The sequence below is a fragment of the Puma concolor genome, chromosome B3 (assembly GCF_028749965.1).
Source record: "Puma concolor isolate L17-30 chromosome B3, mPumCon1.1.hap2, whole genome shotgun sequence".
Lineage (NCBI taxonomy): Eukaryota > Metazoa > Chordata > Mammalia > Carnivora > Felidae > Puma > Puma concolor.
This window is the reverse complement of record NC_141672.1, coordinates 100,071,559-100,088,610: the sequence shown is the minus strand read 5'-3', so window position 1 is coordinate 100,088,610 and position 17,052 is coordinate 100,071,559. Positions and strand designations below refer to the sequence as shown.

The 17,052-nt window shown below is 37.6% G+C and overlaps 2 protein-coding genes across 3 annotated transcripts in view; one reads left to right on the top strand and one right to left on the bottom strand.

Annotated features, from left to right (window-relative positions):
* The window catches only part of DNAAF4 (dynein axonemal assembly factor 4), a 76,987-nt gene extending 69,724 nt beyond the window's left edge, over window positions 1-7,263 (top strand). For both annotated transcript variants that reach the window (XM_086710743.1, XM_086710742.1), the window contains exon 11: window positions 6,727-7,263. The gene's annotated coding sequence lies outside the window, so the exon portion shown is untranslated. The remainder of the gene's footprint in view (window positions 1-6,726) is intronic.
* Window positions 7,264-9,851: 2,588 nt separating this feature from the next.
* Window positions 9,852-17,047, bottom strand: PIERCE2 (piercer of microtubule wall 2). Its single transcript, XM_025920017.2, has 2 exons — window positions 16,665-17,047; window positions 9,852-10,350 (listed from the first exon to the last, which is right to left on the bottom strand). The coding sequence occupies exons 1-2, from the start codon at window positions 16,680-16,682 to the stop codon at window positions 10,003-10,005; spliced, it is 366 nt and encodes a 121-aa protein (XP_025775802.1). The 5' UTR covers window positions 16,683-17,047; the 3' UTR covers window positions 9,852-10,002.
* Between the last annotated feature and the right edge of the window lie 5 nt (window positions 17,048-17,052).

Below are 17,052 nucleotides of genomic sequence, written 5' to 3'. Positions count from 1 at the left end.
GTGCACCTTGCCTACCCACCCCAGCTAAGACGCCAGATCCCCAGCACCACAAACCTGGCAGTGTGCAAGTAGCCCAGACAGGCCACCCCACCCCACAGTGAATCCCGCCCATAGGAGAGGGGAAGAGAAGGCACGCACCAGTCTGACTGTGGACACAGCGGTGGGCTGGGGACAGACATCAGGTCTGACTGCGGCTCCGCCCACCAACTCCAGTTATACACCACAGCACAGGGGAAGTGCCCTGCAGGTCCTCACCACACCAGGGACTATCCAAAATGACCAAGCGGAAGAATTCCCCTCAGAAGAATCTCCAGGAAATAACAACAGCTAATGAGCTGATCAAAAAGGATTTAAATAATATAACAGAAAGTGAATTTAGAATAATAGTCATAAAATTAATCGCTGGGCTTGAAAACAGTATAGCGGACAGCAGAGAATCTCTTGCTACAGAGATCAAGGGACTAAGGAACAGTCACGAGGAGCTGAAAAACGCTTTAAACGAAATGCATAACAAAATGGAAACCACCACGGCTCGGATTGAAGAGGCAGAGGAGAGAATAGGTGAACTATAAGATAAAGTTATGGAAAAAGAGGAAGCTGAGAAAAAGAGAGATAAAAAAATCCAGGAGTATGAGGGGAAAATTAGAGAACTAAGTGATACACTAAAAAGAAATAATATACGCATCATTGGTATCCCAGAGGAGGAAGAGAGAGGGAAAGGTGCTGAAGGGGTACTTGAAGAAATAATAGCTGAGAACTTCCCTGAACTGGGGAAGGAAAAAGGCATTGAAATCCAAGAGGCACAGAGAACTCCCTTCAGACGTAACTTGAATCGATCTTCTGCACGACATATCATAGTGAAACTGGCAAAATACAAGGATAAAGAGAAAATTCTGAAAGCAGCAAGGGGTAAACGTGCCCTCACATATAAAGGGAGACCTATAAGACTCGTGACTGATCTCTCTTTTGAAACTTGGCAGGCCAGAAAGAATTGGCACGAGATTTTCAGTGTGCTAGACAGAAAAAATATGCAGCCGAGAATCCTTTATCCAGCAAGTCTGTCATTTAGAATAGAAGGAGAGATAAAGGTCTTCCCAAACAAACAAAAACTGAAGGAATTTGTCACCACTAAACCAGCCCTACAAGAGATCCTAAGGGGGACCCTGTGAGACAAAGTACCAGAGACATCACTACAAGCATAAAACATACAGACATCACAATGACTCTAAACCCATACCTTTCTATAATAACACTGAATGTAAATGGATTAAATGCGCCAACCAAAAGACATAGGGTATCAGAATGGATAAAAAAACAAGACCCATCTATTTGCTGTCTACAAGAGACTCATTTTAGACCTGAGGACACCTTTAGATTGAGAGTGAGGGGATGGAGATCTATTTATCATGCTACTGGAAGCCAAAAGAAAGCTGGAGTAGCCATACTTATATCAGACAAACTAGACTTTAAATTAAAGGCTGTAACAAGAGATGAAAAAGGACATTATATAATAGTGACAGGGTCTATCCATCAGGAAGAGCTAACAATTATAAATGTCTATGCGCCGAATACCCGAGCGCCCAAATATATAAAACAATTACTCATAAACATAAGCAACCTTATTGATAAGAATGTGGTAATTGCAGGGGACTTTAACACCCCACTTACAGAAATGGATAGATCATCTAGACACACGGTCAATAAAGAAACAAGGGCCCTGAATGAGACACTGGATCAGATGGACTTGACAGATATATTTAGAACTCTGCATCCCAAAGCAACAGAATATACTTTCTTCTCGAGTGCACATGGAACATTCTCCAAGATAGATCATATACTGGGTCACAAAACAGCCCTTCATAAGTTTACAAGAATTGAAATCATACCATGCATACTTTCAGACCACAATGCTATGAAGCTTGAAATCAACCACAGAAAAAAGTCTGGAAAACCTCCAAAAGCATGGAGGTTAAAGAACACCCTACTAACGAATGAGTGGGTCAACCAGGCAATTCGAGAAGAAATTAAAAAATATATGGAAACAAACGAAAATGAAAATACAACAATCCAAACGCTTTGGGACGCAGCAAAGGCAGTCCTGAGAGGAAAATACATTGCAATCCAGGCCTATCTCAAGAAACAAGAAAAATCCCAAATACAAAATCTAACAGCACACCTAAAGGAAATAGAAGCAGAACAGCAAAGGCAGCCTAAACCCAGCAGAAGAAGAGAAATAATAAAGATCAGAGCAGAAATAAACAATATAGAATCTAAAAAAACTGTAGAGCAGATCAACGAAACCAAGAGTTGGTTTTTTGAAAAAATAAACAAAATTGACAAACCTCTAGCCAGGCTTCTCAAAAAGAAAAGGGAGATGACCCAAATAGATAAAATCATGAATGAAAATGGAATGATTACAACCAATCCCTCAGAGATACAAACAATTATCAGGGAATACTATGAAAAATTATATGCCAACAAATTGGACAACCTGGAAGAAATGGACAAATTCCTGAACACCCACACTCTTCCAAAACTCAATCAGGAGGAAATAGAAAGCTTGAACAGACCCATCACCAGCGAAGAAATTGAATCGGTTATCAAAAATCTCCCAACAAATAAGAGTCCAGGACCAGATGGCTTCCCAGGGGAGTTCTACCAGACGTTTAAAGCAGAGATAATACCTATCCTTCTCAAGCTATTCCAAGAAATAGAAAGGGAAGGAAAACTTCCAGACTCATTCTATGAAGCCAGTATTACTTTGATTCCTAAACCAGACAGAGACCCAGTAAAAAAAGAGAACTACAGGCCAATATCCCTGATGAATATGGATGCAAAAATTCTCAATAAGATACTAGCAAATCGAATTCAACGGCATATAAAAAGAATTATTCACCATGATCAAGTGGGATTCATTCCTGGGATGCAGGGCTGGTTCAACATTCGCAAATCAATCAACGTGATACATCACATTAACAAAAAAAAAGAGAAGAACCATATGATCCTGTCAATCGATGCAGAAAAGGCCTTTGACAAAATCCAGCACCCTTTCTTAATAAAAACCTTGAGAAAGTCGGGATAGAAGGAACATACTTAAAGATCATAAAAGCCATTTATGAAAAGCCCACAGCTAACATCATCCTCAACGGGGAAAAACTGAGAGCTTTTTCCCTGAGATCAGGAACACGACAGGGATGCCCACTCTCACCGCTGTTGTTTAACATAGTGCTGGAAGTTCTAGCAACAGCAATCAGACAACAAAAGGAAATCAAAGGCATCAAAATTGGCAAAGATGAAGTCAAGCTTTCGCTCTTTGCAGATGACATGATATTATACATGGAAAATCCGATAGACTCCACCAAAAGTCTGCTAGAACTGATACATGAATTCAGCAAAGTTGCAGGATACAAAATCAATGTACAGAAATCAGTTGCATTTTTATACACTAACAATGAAGCAACAGAAAGACAAATAAAGAAACTGATCCCATTCACAATTGCACCAAGAAGCATAAAATACCTAGGAATCAATCTAACCAAAGATGTAAAGGATCTGTATGCTGAAAACTATAGAAAGCTTATGAAGGTAATTGAAGAAGATTTAAAGAAATGGAAAGACATTCCCTGCTCATGGATTGGAAGAATAAATATTATCAAAATGTCAATACTACCCAAAGCTATCTACACATTCAATGCAATCCCAATCAAAATTGCACCAGCATTCTTCTCGAAACTAGAACAAGCAATCCTAAAATTCATATGGAACCACAAAAGGCCCCGAATAGCCAAAGTAATTTTGAAGAAGAAGACCAAAGCAGGAGGCATCACAATCCCAGACTTTAGCCTCTACTACAAAGCTGTCATCATCAAGACAGCATGGTATTGGCACAAAAACAGACACATAGACCAATGGAATAGAATAGAAACCCCAGAACTAGACCCACAAACGTATGGCCAACTCATCTTTGACAAAGCAGGAAAGAACATCCAATGGAAAAAAGACAGTCTCTTTAACAAATGGTGCTGGGAGAACTGGACAGCAACATGCAGAAGGTTGAAACTAGACCACTTTCTCACACCATTCACAAAAATAAACTCAAAATGGATAAAGGACCTGAATGTGAGACAGGAAACCATTAAAACCTTAGTGGAGAAAGCAGGAAAAGACCTCTCTGACCTCAGCCGTAGCAATCTCTTACTCGACACATCCCCAAAGGCAAGGGAATTAAAAGCAAAAGTGAATTACTGGGACCTTATGAAGATAAAAAGCTTCTGCACAGCAAAGGAAACAACCAACAAAACTAAAAGGCAACCAACGGAATGGGAAAAGATATTTGCAAATGACATATCGGACAAAGGGCTAGTATCCAAAATCTATAAAGAGCTCACCAAACTCCACACCCGAAAAGCAAATAACCCAGTGAAGAAATGGGCAGAAAACATGAATAGACACTTCTCTAAAGAAGACATCCGGATGGCCAACAGGCACATGAAAAGATGTTCAGCGTCGCTCCTTATCAGGGAAATACAAATCAAAACGACACTCAGGTATCACCTCACGCCAGTCAGAGTGGCCAAAATGAACAAATCAGGAGACTATAGATGCTGGAGAGGATGTGGAGAAACGGGAACCCTCTTGCACTGTTGGTGGGAATGCAAATTGGTGCAGCCGCTCTGGAAAGCAGTGTGGAGGTTCCTCAGAAAATTAAAAATAGACCTACCCTATGACCCAGCAATAGCACTGCTAGGAATTTATCCAAGGGACACAGGAGTACTGATGCATAGGGGCACTTGTACCCCAATGTTCATAGCAGCACTCTCAACAATAGCCAAATTATGGAAAGAGCCTAAATGTCCATCAACTGATGAATGGATCAAGAAATTGTGGTTTATATACACAATGGAGTACTACGTGGCAATGAGAAAAAATGAAATATGGCCTTTTGTAGCAACGTGGATGGAACTGGAGAGTGTGATGCTAAGTGAAATAAGCCATACAGAGAAAGACAGATACCATATGGTTTCACTCTTATGTGGATCCTGAGAAACTTAAGAGAAACCCATGGGGGAGGGGAAAAAAAAAAAAAAGAGGTTAGAGTGGGAGAGAGCCAAAGCATAAGAGACTGTTGAGAACTGAGAACAAACTAAGGGTTGATGGGGGGTGGGAGGGAGAAGAGGGTGGGTGATGGGTACTGAGGAGGGCACCTTTTGGGATGAGCACTGGGTGTTGTATGGAAACCAATTTGACAATAAATTTCATATATAAAAAAAAAAAAAGAAAAAAAAAAAAAAAGAAAAAATTAAAAAAAAAAATGATAAAAAAAATAATAAAGTAAAATAAAAATGGAGTCACTTGCCCCCATTGCTGCAAATCAGGATATAATTGCAAGAATCTGAACTTTAACCAGTCAATCTGGAATTTTCTGATCAGCACTAGTGAGGTAAATTGCTTGCTAGAACCCCATGCTTCCCCCAAAGGAAGGTGACCTTGCCTGAAACCTGAAACAATCCTTCTTCTTCTTCTCCTCCTCCTCCCCTTCCCCCTCCCCCTCCCCCCCCTTTTTTTTTTTGTTAATAGCTTCTTTGCCCCACCCTGTTTCTGCCTATAAACATCTTCCATTTTGTTTAGCCTCTCAGAGCACTTTTCTGCTGGCTAGATGGGATGCTGCCTGCCTGACTGTTAAATAAAGCCAGTTAAATTTTTCAAGTTCACTCAGTTGAATTCTGTTTTTTAACACAGAATCAGAACAAGGAGAATTAGTTTGAATAGAATGTTTCATGGCATCATGCATCCAATTGTACACAACAGGCTTTCTCTTTCCTGTAAGGTTTGTTTATAAACCCTAAGGCATACCTCACTGTAACTAACTCTCCAATAAAACCAGGTTTATGCTTCAGATAATGACCACATTACCAGCATCTTCTCTTTGTCATTACCCATAGTTTTTGAAATGTAATTCCCCTTTCCAAAATGTTTTATTTTTTAATTTATTTTTTTTTCTAAAATGTTTTAAAGGCATATGATGACCCTATGGCCATCTTTTTTTAATTTTATTTTATTTTATTTATGTTTATTTTTGAGACAGAGAGAGACAGAGCATGAATGGGGGAGGGGCAGAGAGAGAGGGGGACACAGAATCGGAAGCAGGCTCCAGGCTCTGAGCCATCAGCCCAGAACCTGATGCGGGGCTCGAACTCACGGACCACGAGATCGTGACCTGAGCCAAAGTCGTGCGCTCAACCGACTGAGCCACCCAGGTGCCCCCCTATGGCCATCTTAAAATAGTCTCTTTAAGGAACTACTTTTGACAGTATTTATACTTCGTTTTATCCTTTTTATGACCTAATAAACATGTTTTTTGTTTAACAGTAAACAAAAAAAAAACAGTACAATAATAGAAATAGTAAACTCAATAATTTTTAGCTATTATACATAATAAAAACCAATCAACTTATTTGTTCAAATATATTTATTAGATTTTTGATGGGGTAAACTAGATTTCTGATAGTCTTTTAGTTTATAGCTAAAAGAGAGGCAGACCTAAACTCACTGATAAAATATTACTATGGGAAGATAAACTTCGTATTATTTGAAGCTGAGAGCTCATGCTGTATTTGCAGTAATGATGAGTCAAGAAATGGAAGTGAAATGTCAACAATTCTGATAATCATATAAAGGTAGGAAAGTTTGCCTAAAGTATATGAGTTTTTGTTTTTGTTTTTTCAGAGCCAGGGAGGGGCAGAGAGAGAGGGAGAGAGAGGATCCCAAGCAGGCTTCCTGCTCAGCACAGAGCCTGATGTGGGGTTCATCTCACAACCAGGAGACCATGACTGGAGCCAAAATCAAGAGTCCAATGCTTAACCTACTTAGCCACGCACGGGCCCCTCTGAATTTTTTACCTAATGTGTTTAAATATTTTCTACAAGAATGAGTTGTTCAAACTGTTTTCTGAAATGAAATCCTTCTTTTTGGAAAAATTACAGACTTGTTTGTGTTTGTTTACTTATTTGTAAAGTAAGTTACAAATTTGTGTATTTGTTTACTTACTTACATTTTAGCATATTCCAAAAATGTATTGCTTTATGTTGTATATCTCACAAAGTGGTGAATTTCACAGTCCAAACTCTAAAGCTTCTTTTAAGTTGTTTGTATCCAGATTCTAAATATACTATAAGCTGGTGAATAATTCTGTATATTGTCTATCCATGCTTTTGATTTTATACAGTTTAGTTTTTTTAGTCTATATTAAAGAAACATTACTCTGTAGTTGTCTTCAACTACATTTTATCTTTAGAGCTGATTAGTGCAGGTCAGTAGTTCACAAAAAGTGATCCCATCAGAATACAAATAGGCTATATTATCCTATCTTTTAAAAAATAACCTTTGGCCCCATATGACTACTTCCGGCTTCCAGTCTACTTCTCTGTTCAGTGTACAGCAAAACTACTAAAAAGTACCACTTCCATTTTTTCTTAAACCTATTCCATTAAAGTTTTCCTTTCTGTGACCTCACTAAAACACTTCTCCTTGAGGTGACTAATGTTCTCTGCATTGCCTATTTGTACCTTCAGATCTCAATCCATGTGTTACCTCTCAAGATAATTTCACACAGCTGGCCTCTTGAAACAAATTCTTTACTTGGCTTTTGGGCATCAGTTTGCTAATTTCTTCCTCTTTCACTAATTACTTCTTGATCTCATTTGTTTATTTATATTCATTCCCATGATTTCTAAATGTTGGAGTTCCCTAGAGTTTAGTCCTTTGGTCTCTTTTCTATGAATACTTTATAGGCTTATCTGGCCTCATGATTTTAAATAATATCTTCATGTGGATGTTGTTCAAATTGATTATATTCAACATGGGCTTCTCAGTTGTCTCACAACAGCTCTACTTTCCCCAGAGATTCTCTTCACTTCCTTCAGGGGTTTGGTCAGACATCAACTTATCAGAGACCTTCCCACGCCAGTCTACCAAAAATAACTCCTTGCTTAAGCACTCCCTTTCCCCCAACCCTATTTTATTTTTTTCCCCATAACATTTATCACTGGGCATATTTTATATATATTTATAGGCATACATAAATATTTATGTGTAACTATGTATACATCATTTATATATGTACATTTATACCTGTATGTAAATGTAAATATATGCCTATATATATATGTAATTACACACATATATATCTATACTTTTTTTTGAGAGCATTTACTTATTCTGAGAGAGAGAGAGAGAGAGAGAACGAATCTCAGGCAGGCCCCATACTGTCAACACAGAGCCCAACATGGGGCTCAAACTCATGAACCGTTAGATCATGACCTGACCCGAAATCAAGAGTCGGCCACTTAACCTACTGAGCCACCCAGGCACCCCTCTATACATATGTTTTTTGGTCTCTTTTTCCCTACTGGAATTTACCAGAATCTAAGCTCCATGAGGACATGCTCTTAGTGCCTAGAAAATCCCTGGACTTTAACAGGCACTAAATGACTATATAGTGGCTATTCCAGACAATGTGCTTGATTCTGAGATACTCATCCTACCTGAGAATTTTAGCAACAAACAAAAAAGGGCCTAACCACCTACTATAGTAAGAATCTTTAGGTTAATATATAGATTCTAAATTTTAAAAAATTGACTTCACTTGCCACAAATTGAGTACCTACAGTGAAGGGGGAAAATAGGTTGTATAGATTTTGTGGAGAAAAGGCAACTAAACTCAAGTTTTTTTTAAATTTGCAGTATTCACCTCAATATCTTGTGCAATGCCCTGATTTTTGGTGTTTTAGAGGAGGTGAACAAAACCAATTTTTCTTTTTATGTCATTATCAAATAAGTTTTGAGGTGTTTGGAAAAATCTTATGAGGCAGAATTTGAACTATTTTCTCACATCAAACCTTTTTTTTTATAAATAGAAGATACAAATTTCTGATCCCCTAGCAACTCAAGATTATTTTTTAATTGATGTTAATATCCTGAATCTGACACTAATAGGGAAACATAAGAGCCGTGATTTTTTTCATTAAAGGTACTCAGACTCAAGTGTGGTTTCAACAGATGGCAGCTGAAATAAATAAATCTCTGTATATAGTGGAATTACACTATAATTAAAAGAATATTACACTATAATTAAAGAATAGTGTGTCATCCACCACTGCTTACACTGTGTTAAGGATATATCAAATTATTTGCGTTTATAAAAAAGTACTGCATCTCTTACATCTTTGTACTTCTACGTATTGCTTCTTCTTCCTCTACTGATCTTTCCTTTGATTTGGTTTTACCTTTTCCAGGATGCTTCTCCTGATGTCCTTGGTCTCAATTTGAGCAATTCTGTCTTTGTGTCTGGAAGACCTTTTGCAAAATTTACATAAATTACCACATTTTATTGATTTGCTAATCTCATTCCCCTAAAATATTACTCATTGAAACAATAAAGGTACTGTCTTTTATTTCTGTGTTCCATTTGCATTAGTGACTGTCATTAGCAAGTGTTCTATAAATACCTGCCAAATGAATGAATGAATAGCAGGTCCTCTCTTCTACCAGCAGAGCAGTGGAAACTAACATTCATTCCCTCAGGTTCTAAGCCATTAGTTGAAATAACAGAAAACTGGGAAATTACTGGTCAGTCTTCCTTAATTCAATTTTTTTTCTTAGTGCTCCTGTGTTCCTTTGTCTTGTTAAATATATTCAGTGGACACGTGAGATCCTTAAAGCCTTTTGAAACTTTTGGAGAATATGTACTAAATAATGTACTAAATGTGTCTACTTTTTATTCTATTTTGTACTAAAACGCATCCACTTTTTCTATTTTGAACACATTTTAGTTTAAGAAGAAGTCACTGTCATTCAGTTATCAGTTCAAATGCTTTATTTCATAAAAGTTTTCTTTTAACTAATTCAAATGCTTTTCTAGTCCAAATTTGGTATTCTAGCCTTAGATTTAGAACTCACTTTTCCTGAGTATATTTTCTCTTAAATATACACAGGAATATATTTTCATAGAGTGTGTTGAAAATTAGGAAAATCAAGGGTTCTGGTTCTGTCAGGTGCAGTGTTTAGAGTATTATTTTGATAAAATCCAGTAGCTCTGATATGGCTTGAAAATACTTGTTCCTTTGGACTATAATTGCAGGGAAAAAACTGTGGCATAGGTAAAAATTCACCATAATTACTTGAACTGGTTTTGTACATAATCATCTTAGGTTTTGATAGTGAGGTAGCTGTATGGAGTGTCTTTGGGTCCAACATACATGAAAACACAGGATTTCCAGGGTTCACACAAGGGGGAAGTTGTTCAGGTTTCATTTCTGTGTCTGAATTTGAAGCTGAAGCACTTTTCTTGTCCTAAAATATAAAGATATAAAATTATTGTCAATTATAAAATTTTGGGGGAAAAAAACCCCACCAAAATTAAAAACACAATAGTGTCTTCTACCACTCATAAAAATTAACTCAAAATGAATGAAAGACTTAAATGTAAGACCTAAAACCATAAAGCTCCCAGAAAAGAACACAGGGGAAAAGCTCTGATTTAGGTCTGGCAGAGTTTTTAGATATGACGTCAAAAGCATAAGCAACAAAAGCAAAACTAACAAATGACAACGCATCAAACTAAGAAGCTTCTGCATAGCAAAAGAAGCAACAGAATGAACAGACAACCTACAGAATTGGAGAAAATATTTGCAAACCATGTTGATAAGGGGTTAATATCCAAAATATACAAGGAACTCATACAACTCAATAGCAAAAGAGAATCTGATTAAAAAATGAGAAGATGACCTGAATAGACATTTTTCACACATAAAACACACAGATGGCCACCAGGTACTTGAAGAGGTGTTCAACATCATTAATCATCAAAGAAATGCAAATTAAAACCACAATGAGATATCAACTCACTGTTAGAATGGCTAGTGTCAAAAATATTGGACAATAATATTGGAGAGGATGTGAAGAATAGGGAACCCTTGTGCACTATTGGTAAGAATGTAAATTGGTGTAGCCACTATAGAAAATAGTATGGAGGTTCCTCAAAAAATTAAAAATTGAATTAACATGTGACCCGGCAATCCCAGTTCTGGTTATATATCCAAAAGAAGTGAAAGCACTATCTTGAGGAGATATTTGCACTCCCATGGTCATTGCAGCACTATTCACAATAGCCAAGAAATGGGAACAATCTTAAGTGTCCCATTAATGCATGAATGGCTAAAGATGTAGTATACTATACTCTCATGTATACATACACACATGAATATTAATCAGCCATTAAAAGGAAGGATTTGGAATCCTGCCATTTCGGACAACGTGGAAGCCATTATGCTAAATGAACTAAGTCAGATAAAGAATACTAGATTGTCACATATATATTAATCTAAAAGTTTAGAAAAGTCAAACTCATTGAGGGGTGCCTGGGTGGCTAAGTCGGTTGAGGGCTGACTTGGGCTCAGGTCGTGAACTCACGGTTCATGAGTTCAAGCCCCACATCGGAGTCTGTGCTGACCACATGGAGTCTGCTTGGGATTCTTTCTCCTCCTCTCCCCTCCCCTGCTTGCTATCTCTCTCTCAAAAATAAACCTTAAAAATTTTTTTAAAAATAAAAAGGTCAAACTGATTGCAACAGAATAGTGATTGCCAGGGGATGGGTGATGGGGGAAAATGGAGAGATATTGGTCAAAGAGTACAAACTTCCAGTTATAAGAGGGATAAGTTCAGGGGATCTAATTACAGAATGGTGAGTATAGTTAACATTACTATATTATATACTTGAAAACTGGTAAGAGATTTTAAATGTTCTTGCCACAAAAATAACCTTAATTATGTGAAGTGATCGTCAAAATAAATAAACATTAAAAAAATAGATGTACTTGTGACTGGTTATAATCTTGAAAAATAAAAAGGCGCTACAAGTTGAAATTAACCTGAGTTAAAATCTTTTCCTCATAATAACATCCTTAAAAGCTACCTTTTTATGTAACAGTACTATAAATCATATTCAATCAACTTTTCAGTCAACTATTAATGTTCTACTTGAAGAGAGCCCTTAATAAACTTTTTGGAAGTATTTTTCTGTGAATAAGGGATTTAAAAATCTGAATCAAGTTTAGTGAAAAGAGCACTGGAATGCTGGGTCTGGCCTCCTGGACTTGCCAGGAACGTGAGAACCTGGGTAAGTCTGATTCTCTATGCTTCAGTTTCCTGCTTATAAGAGAGCCTGGATTATTTGTTCTTTTAATTATCATCTTATGACTCCATTTATCCCACAGAACTTGTAAAGTTTGTAAATTTATAGTTTATAAAATGAGGTAGTATCACAAAGTAGTATACTATGTTCTCATGCTGTGCCTGTTTTAATGACATTCATAAGGCAAAGTAACTTTTCAGAAGAGCTTCTTTAAATAATTTTGAGAACTCTTGGGTCTTCCTGAAAATCCAATCCAAGAGCACTTGTTTTGCTGCTGTATTTGAATAAAGGGAAAAGCCTTTTTCTTACTGTAAATTTCCCTGTTACAAACATAGGTGTTAGAAATGAAATTGCTGGTCTTTTTTTTTCTTCTTAAGTTCTCCAGGTTAACTATTCATTTTTTTAAAGACTGATACTGTAATTGACAAAGGTCTGAAGTGTTTGGTTATTGTTTTATTGTCTTGGTATCTTGAGCTGAAAGACTTTAATATTTGGCCTCAGAAAAACTTCATTGCTCAGTTCTTGGGAATTAGACCGTTATTTTATGAATATTTATCTCATTGGAACCTCCAGCTACTACTGACCCAGCCACCTTTAAGGCCTGCTTCTTTCTTGTCTCATCAGGAACAAAATCTTAGTAGTGCTTTACTACCTACTAATAACATGGAGAAGTTATCTGAAACTAGAAGTCCTTTATCCATAGTAGTGTTCTCTTGTACAGTCCTTCTCTTACTTTTATGTACATATGAAATACACAGGAATCTAGTTAAACAGTAGATTCTGACTCATGTCTGGGGTAGGGCAAAGATTCTGCATTTCTAACAAAGTCCCAGGAGATGCTTAAGCTGCTGATCCCTAGATGATGTTATGAAAGTTGTGGCTAAGCCATAGTGAGGAGTTAAAGAGGCCTCTGGGAGATAGACAAAGGAGTGTGGGTAGAGAGAGGGCCATAATCATACCTGCATGGCTTATTTCCCAACAGACTAGTTGGGAAACTTGCTACTTGTGTACCTTCTGCTTTAAGAGTTGTAAAGAGCACCTCTTAGGTGTCACCAGTTCTGTGTTCTGATATTAGCACTAATAGCTAGATGACTGATGAAATTATTTTATAAGGATTCAAGTTCCTTGTCTATAAATATAAAATGAAGGAGCTGGATTAGATGGTTGTTTTCTAATCTAAGGACTCAGATATCAGGACCCTCCAAATGTAGCAATAGCAACTGTTAAAAAACAAAATTCAACAAAGTAAATTTGAAGATCTAATTGGCTTTATTAAGCAATTCATGAATCAGGTAGCATCCCATCAAGTAAGTGGTGGGTAGCTCTGAGGAGTGGTACAAAATGGAAGGTTTTCATAGGAAGGATAAGTTACTAGCAAAAGAAAAGATTGTTTCAGGCAAGGTCACCTTCCTTTTGGGGAAAGGACAGAGGGTTTTATCATGCAGATTACCTCATTTTCCTTTGGGGGAGGGAGAGGGTGAGCCAAGGTGACAGATCACCTGATTGGTGCTGACTATAAAATTCCAGATTGATTGGTTTTAAATTCCTCTTGTGGAATGGCTTAAACTGCAATTAAGTCTTGGTTTGCTATCCTGGGGGCAAGTGATTCCACCTTGGCCCCAGGTTTTCTTTTTAACAGATCTAAGTGATTTTGTTATTCAAAAAGCATAAAGGGATATGCATATTTACTCATGATAAGGCCCTTTATTTGTGACAAGTTAATGTTATAATAAGTTAATAAGTATGTTCTGTGGTATCTAAATAGGCAAAAAATTTTGGTAGTTTAAAAATATAAAAATAAAAATATTTGGCAGCTTCTGGAACATGTAAGATCTAAATCCTTCCAGATAGGAAGTTACATTATTATATCTAAATAACTTCATGGTAGTTGACAGGGTACTGTAACTCTGATTTTTAAAGGTTGTGTTAAATAGGAGATTGTTTATGTATCATCTATAAATTAATAAAAAACAAAACAAAATTGCCATAGTTCCTGTGGTTATGGAGATAAAATGAAATACAATTGAAGTGATATAAATGGAATCAGTTTTCATCATTTCTTTCAGATATACCTCAGTGCATATGGATGATGTTCCAGAATTCAGTTCTAAAGTTTACAGGTTAATAACACTACATTGTACATTCCTTCTCTTAACTTTTATGTACATATGAAATACACAGGAATTTGGTTAAACAGTAGATTCTGACTCAGGTCTGGGGTAGGGCAGAGATTCTGCATTTCTGTATAGTATATATAAACTGTATAGTACAGTTTACTAATACTTCATATTCATAATTTTTTTGAGAGAGAGAGAGAGAGAATCCCAGGAGAGGGGCAGAGAGAAGGAGAATCCCAAGCAGGCTCCACTCTGTCAGCACAGAGCCCCATGAGGGGCTCGATCTCATGAACCATAAGATCATGACCTGAGCTGAAATCAAGAGTCAGAGTCGGATGCTCAACTGACTAGGCCACCCAGGTACCCTAGTATATTCATAATCTTGTAGGAAGCTGGCAAACCTAGAAGTAGACCTCATCAGATCTTGCTACTTATTCTTTGTGACTCTGCCTATTAGTGTTTTTTAAAAATATCACAGACTGGATAATAGCAAGTCACCAGAATCCTATGGTATCTCAACAGGTCAGCTTTTCTCAAAATGTGTAGGTTTCTGGGGGTGCCTGGGTGTCTCATTTGGTTAAACCTCTGACTCTTGATTTCAGCTCAGGTCATGATCTCCTGGTTCATGGGTTCGAGCCCCAAGGCGAGCACTATGCTGACTGTGTGGAGCCTGCTTGGGATTCTCTCTGCTCATGCTTGCTCTCTCTTAAAATAAATAAATGAGTTTAAAAACATTTTTTTTTTAAAGTGTGTAGGTTTCTGAAGCACAGGAAAAGCTTCTTAGTTGGAAGGCGGCTGCCCTGTAACTTGTAGGAAACAGTAGCAACCCTAATATACTTCATGGACACCCAGTCAGGTTGCCCATAGCAACCTCAGTCACAGAGTACTCTTTCATCAAATCACCTGCTACTAAATTCTGATCATTGGCCCAAAATATAATACAGAAAGCCAAATCCAGTCAAACTAGAAGACAAACTTTGTTGGCATAATTTGTACCACACAATCTGGAAATGTTAAGTGTCTACCTAAATCTTTTTAGACTTCCAGGATAATTAACAAATGTTTATAGACTTAGAAACAAAATACTCAAGGGGTGCCTGGGTGGCTCAGTCTGACTCTTGACCTCTGACTCTTAATCAGTCTAAGCAACTGACTCTTGATCTCTGCTCAGGTCATGATCACATTTGTGAGATCAAGCCCCAAGTCAGGCTCTGCGCTGACAGTGTGGAGCCTGCTTGGGATTCTGTCTCTTCCTCTCTCTCTCTCTGCCCATTCCCTGCTGTCTCTTTCTCAAAAATAAATAAATAATCTTAAAAAAACAAAACAAAACATTCATGGCTTTTACTTTATTCATGGCCTCACTGTAGTTTTCTTATTTGGGTTTCACCCTCTTCAAATCTGATATTCTTAAAATATAGAGTTCAAACTAGATACAAATAAAAACATACAGCCTCATACAAAGAATAACAAAAGGATTATTTTAAATGCTGCCAGGTTACACAGCAAATATTACTTAAGGATAAAAAGGTTAATTAAAATTGTAAATGATTTTTCTAAAATTGTCTTAAAATTACACTGTGAAATTGCCTTGAAAAGAATAAAAATCTATAGATAGATATTAGCTTTCTCACTAATGTACTTTTCAGTCTCCCCTGGAATTACAGAAAGTCAAGCCACTGTGACTTTTCAAAGTTCTTCATTATAAACACATGCACATTTAAAAAAAGATAAATAAGAATAAGTCATTGAGATAATGAAAATGCCCTTTATGGAAGCTGTAATTGTCAAATTAAAATTTGTGTTTTCTTTTTTGGTGTTGTGTCACAAGTGATGTTAACTAGAGCAACACCAAAAGCAAACGAATAAAAAAACCCTCCAAAAGTCAAATTTTGGGGTACCTTTTTCTTTCTGCCCAGGCCCATCATCTCCCGTTAATCTTTTTTTTTTTTTTTGCCACAATTGAGGGACAAAACCTTAACTTTAACCTTAAACCTTAACTTTCTACTGCTTCCACCAACAGTAAATACAAGGGCAACATATCCTTTTTTTGGTCTTATCCCTTTTGAACAAGGCACAGTGTAAGAATGTAAAATTAACAAGGTACATTTTTCTCATTTACAGCCATCACCGCACAGTTTGCAATGGGGTACGAGTTGCATACCATCCCCAATCATTTTTAGATTTTCAGAGGCAATTCTGGCTCAATGCAATGCACAATTACATCTGTATAGCCCAGTGGTTGCCTAAAAAGGTGTTTGTTTGTTTGTTTTTTTGCGGGGGCGGGGGGGGGGCGATGCTCAAATTTACAGCAAGGAGTACAAGCCGTCAAAAACATTCAGCCCTCTGCCCAAACCCACCCAGTCGTACTCGGTCATTCTCGGTATCTTCCTTATTTTTTCGGCAAACGTAGTCTTTCCCCGCAGCGGATGGTAAGAAGACCAGCGAGCATCCAGGGGACGCGGCCTTTTACTACATCCAGTTAAAGCAGCGAAGAGAACGTGATCCGCTGGCTGAATCAATATGTACCGACTAATCCGCCTAATCCAGGGAGTAGCTCTCGGGGTGAAACCGCGAATCCTTTAGAGTGGTAAGAGCAGCCCGTCTCCTTAGCAACCGGCCGCGGCGCCTCTCCAGCGCCGGGGCCCGGATGTTGTGAGGATCGCTGCTGCCCCGCCTAGCTTCCTGCAGCCTGGCAGCGGCGGGCTGCACTTCTCTTCGGGAGTCGTAGTTCTTCTCTCCTTCGGC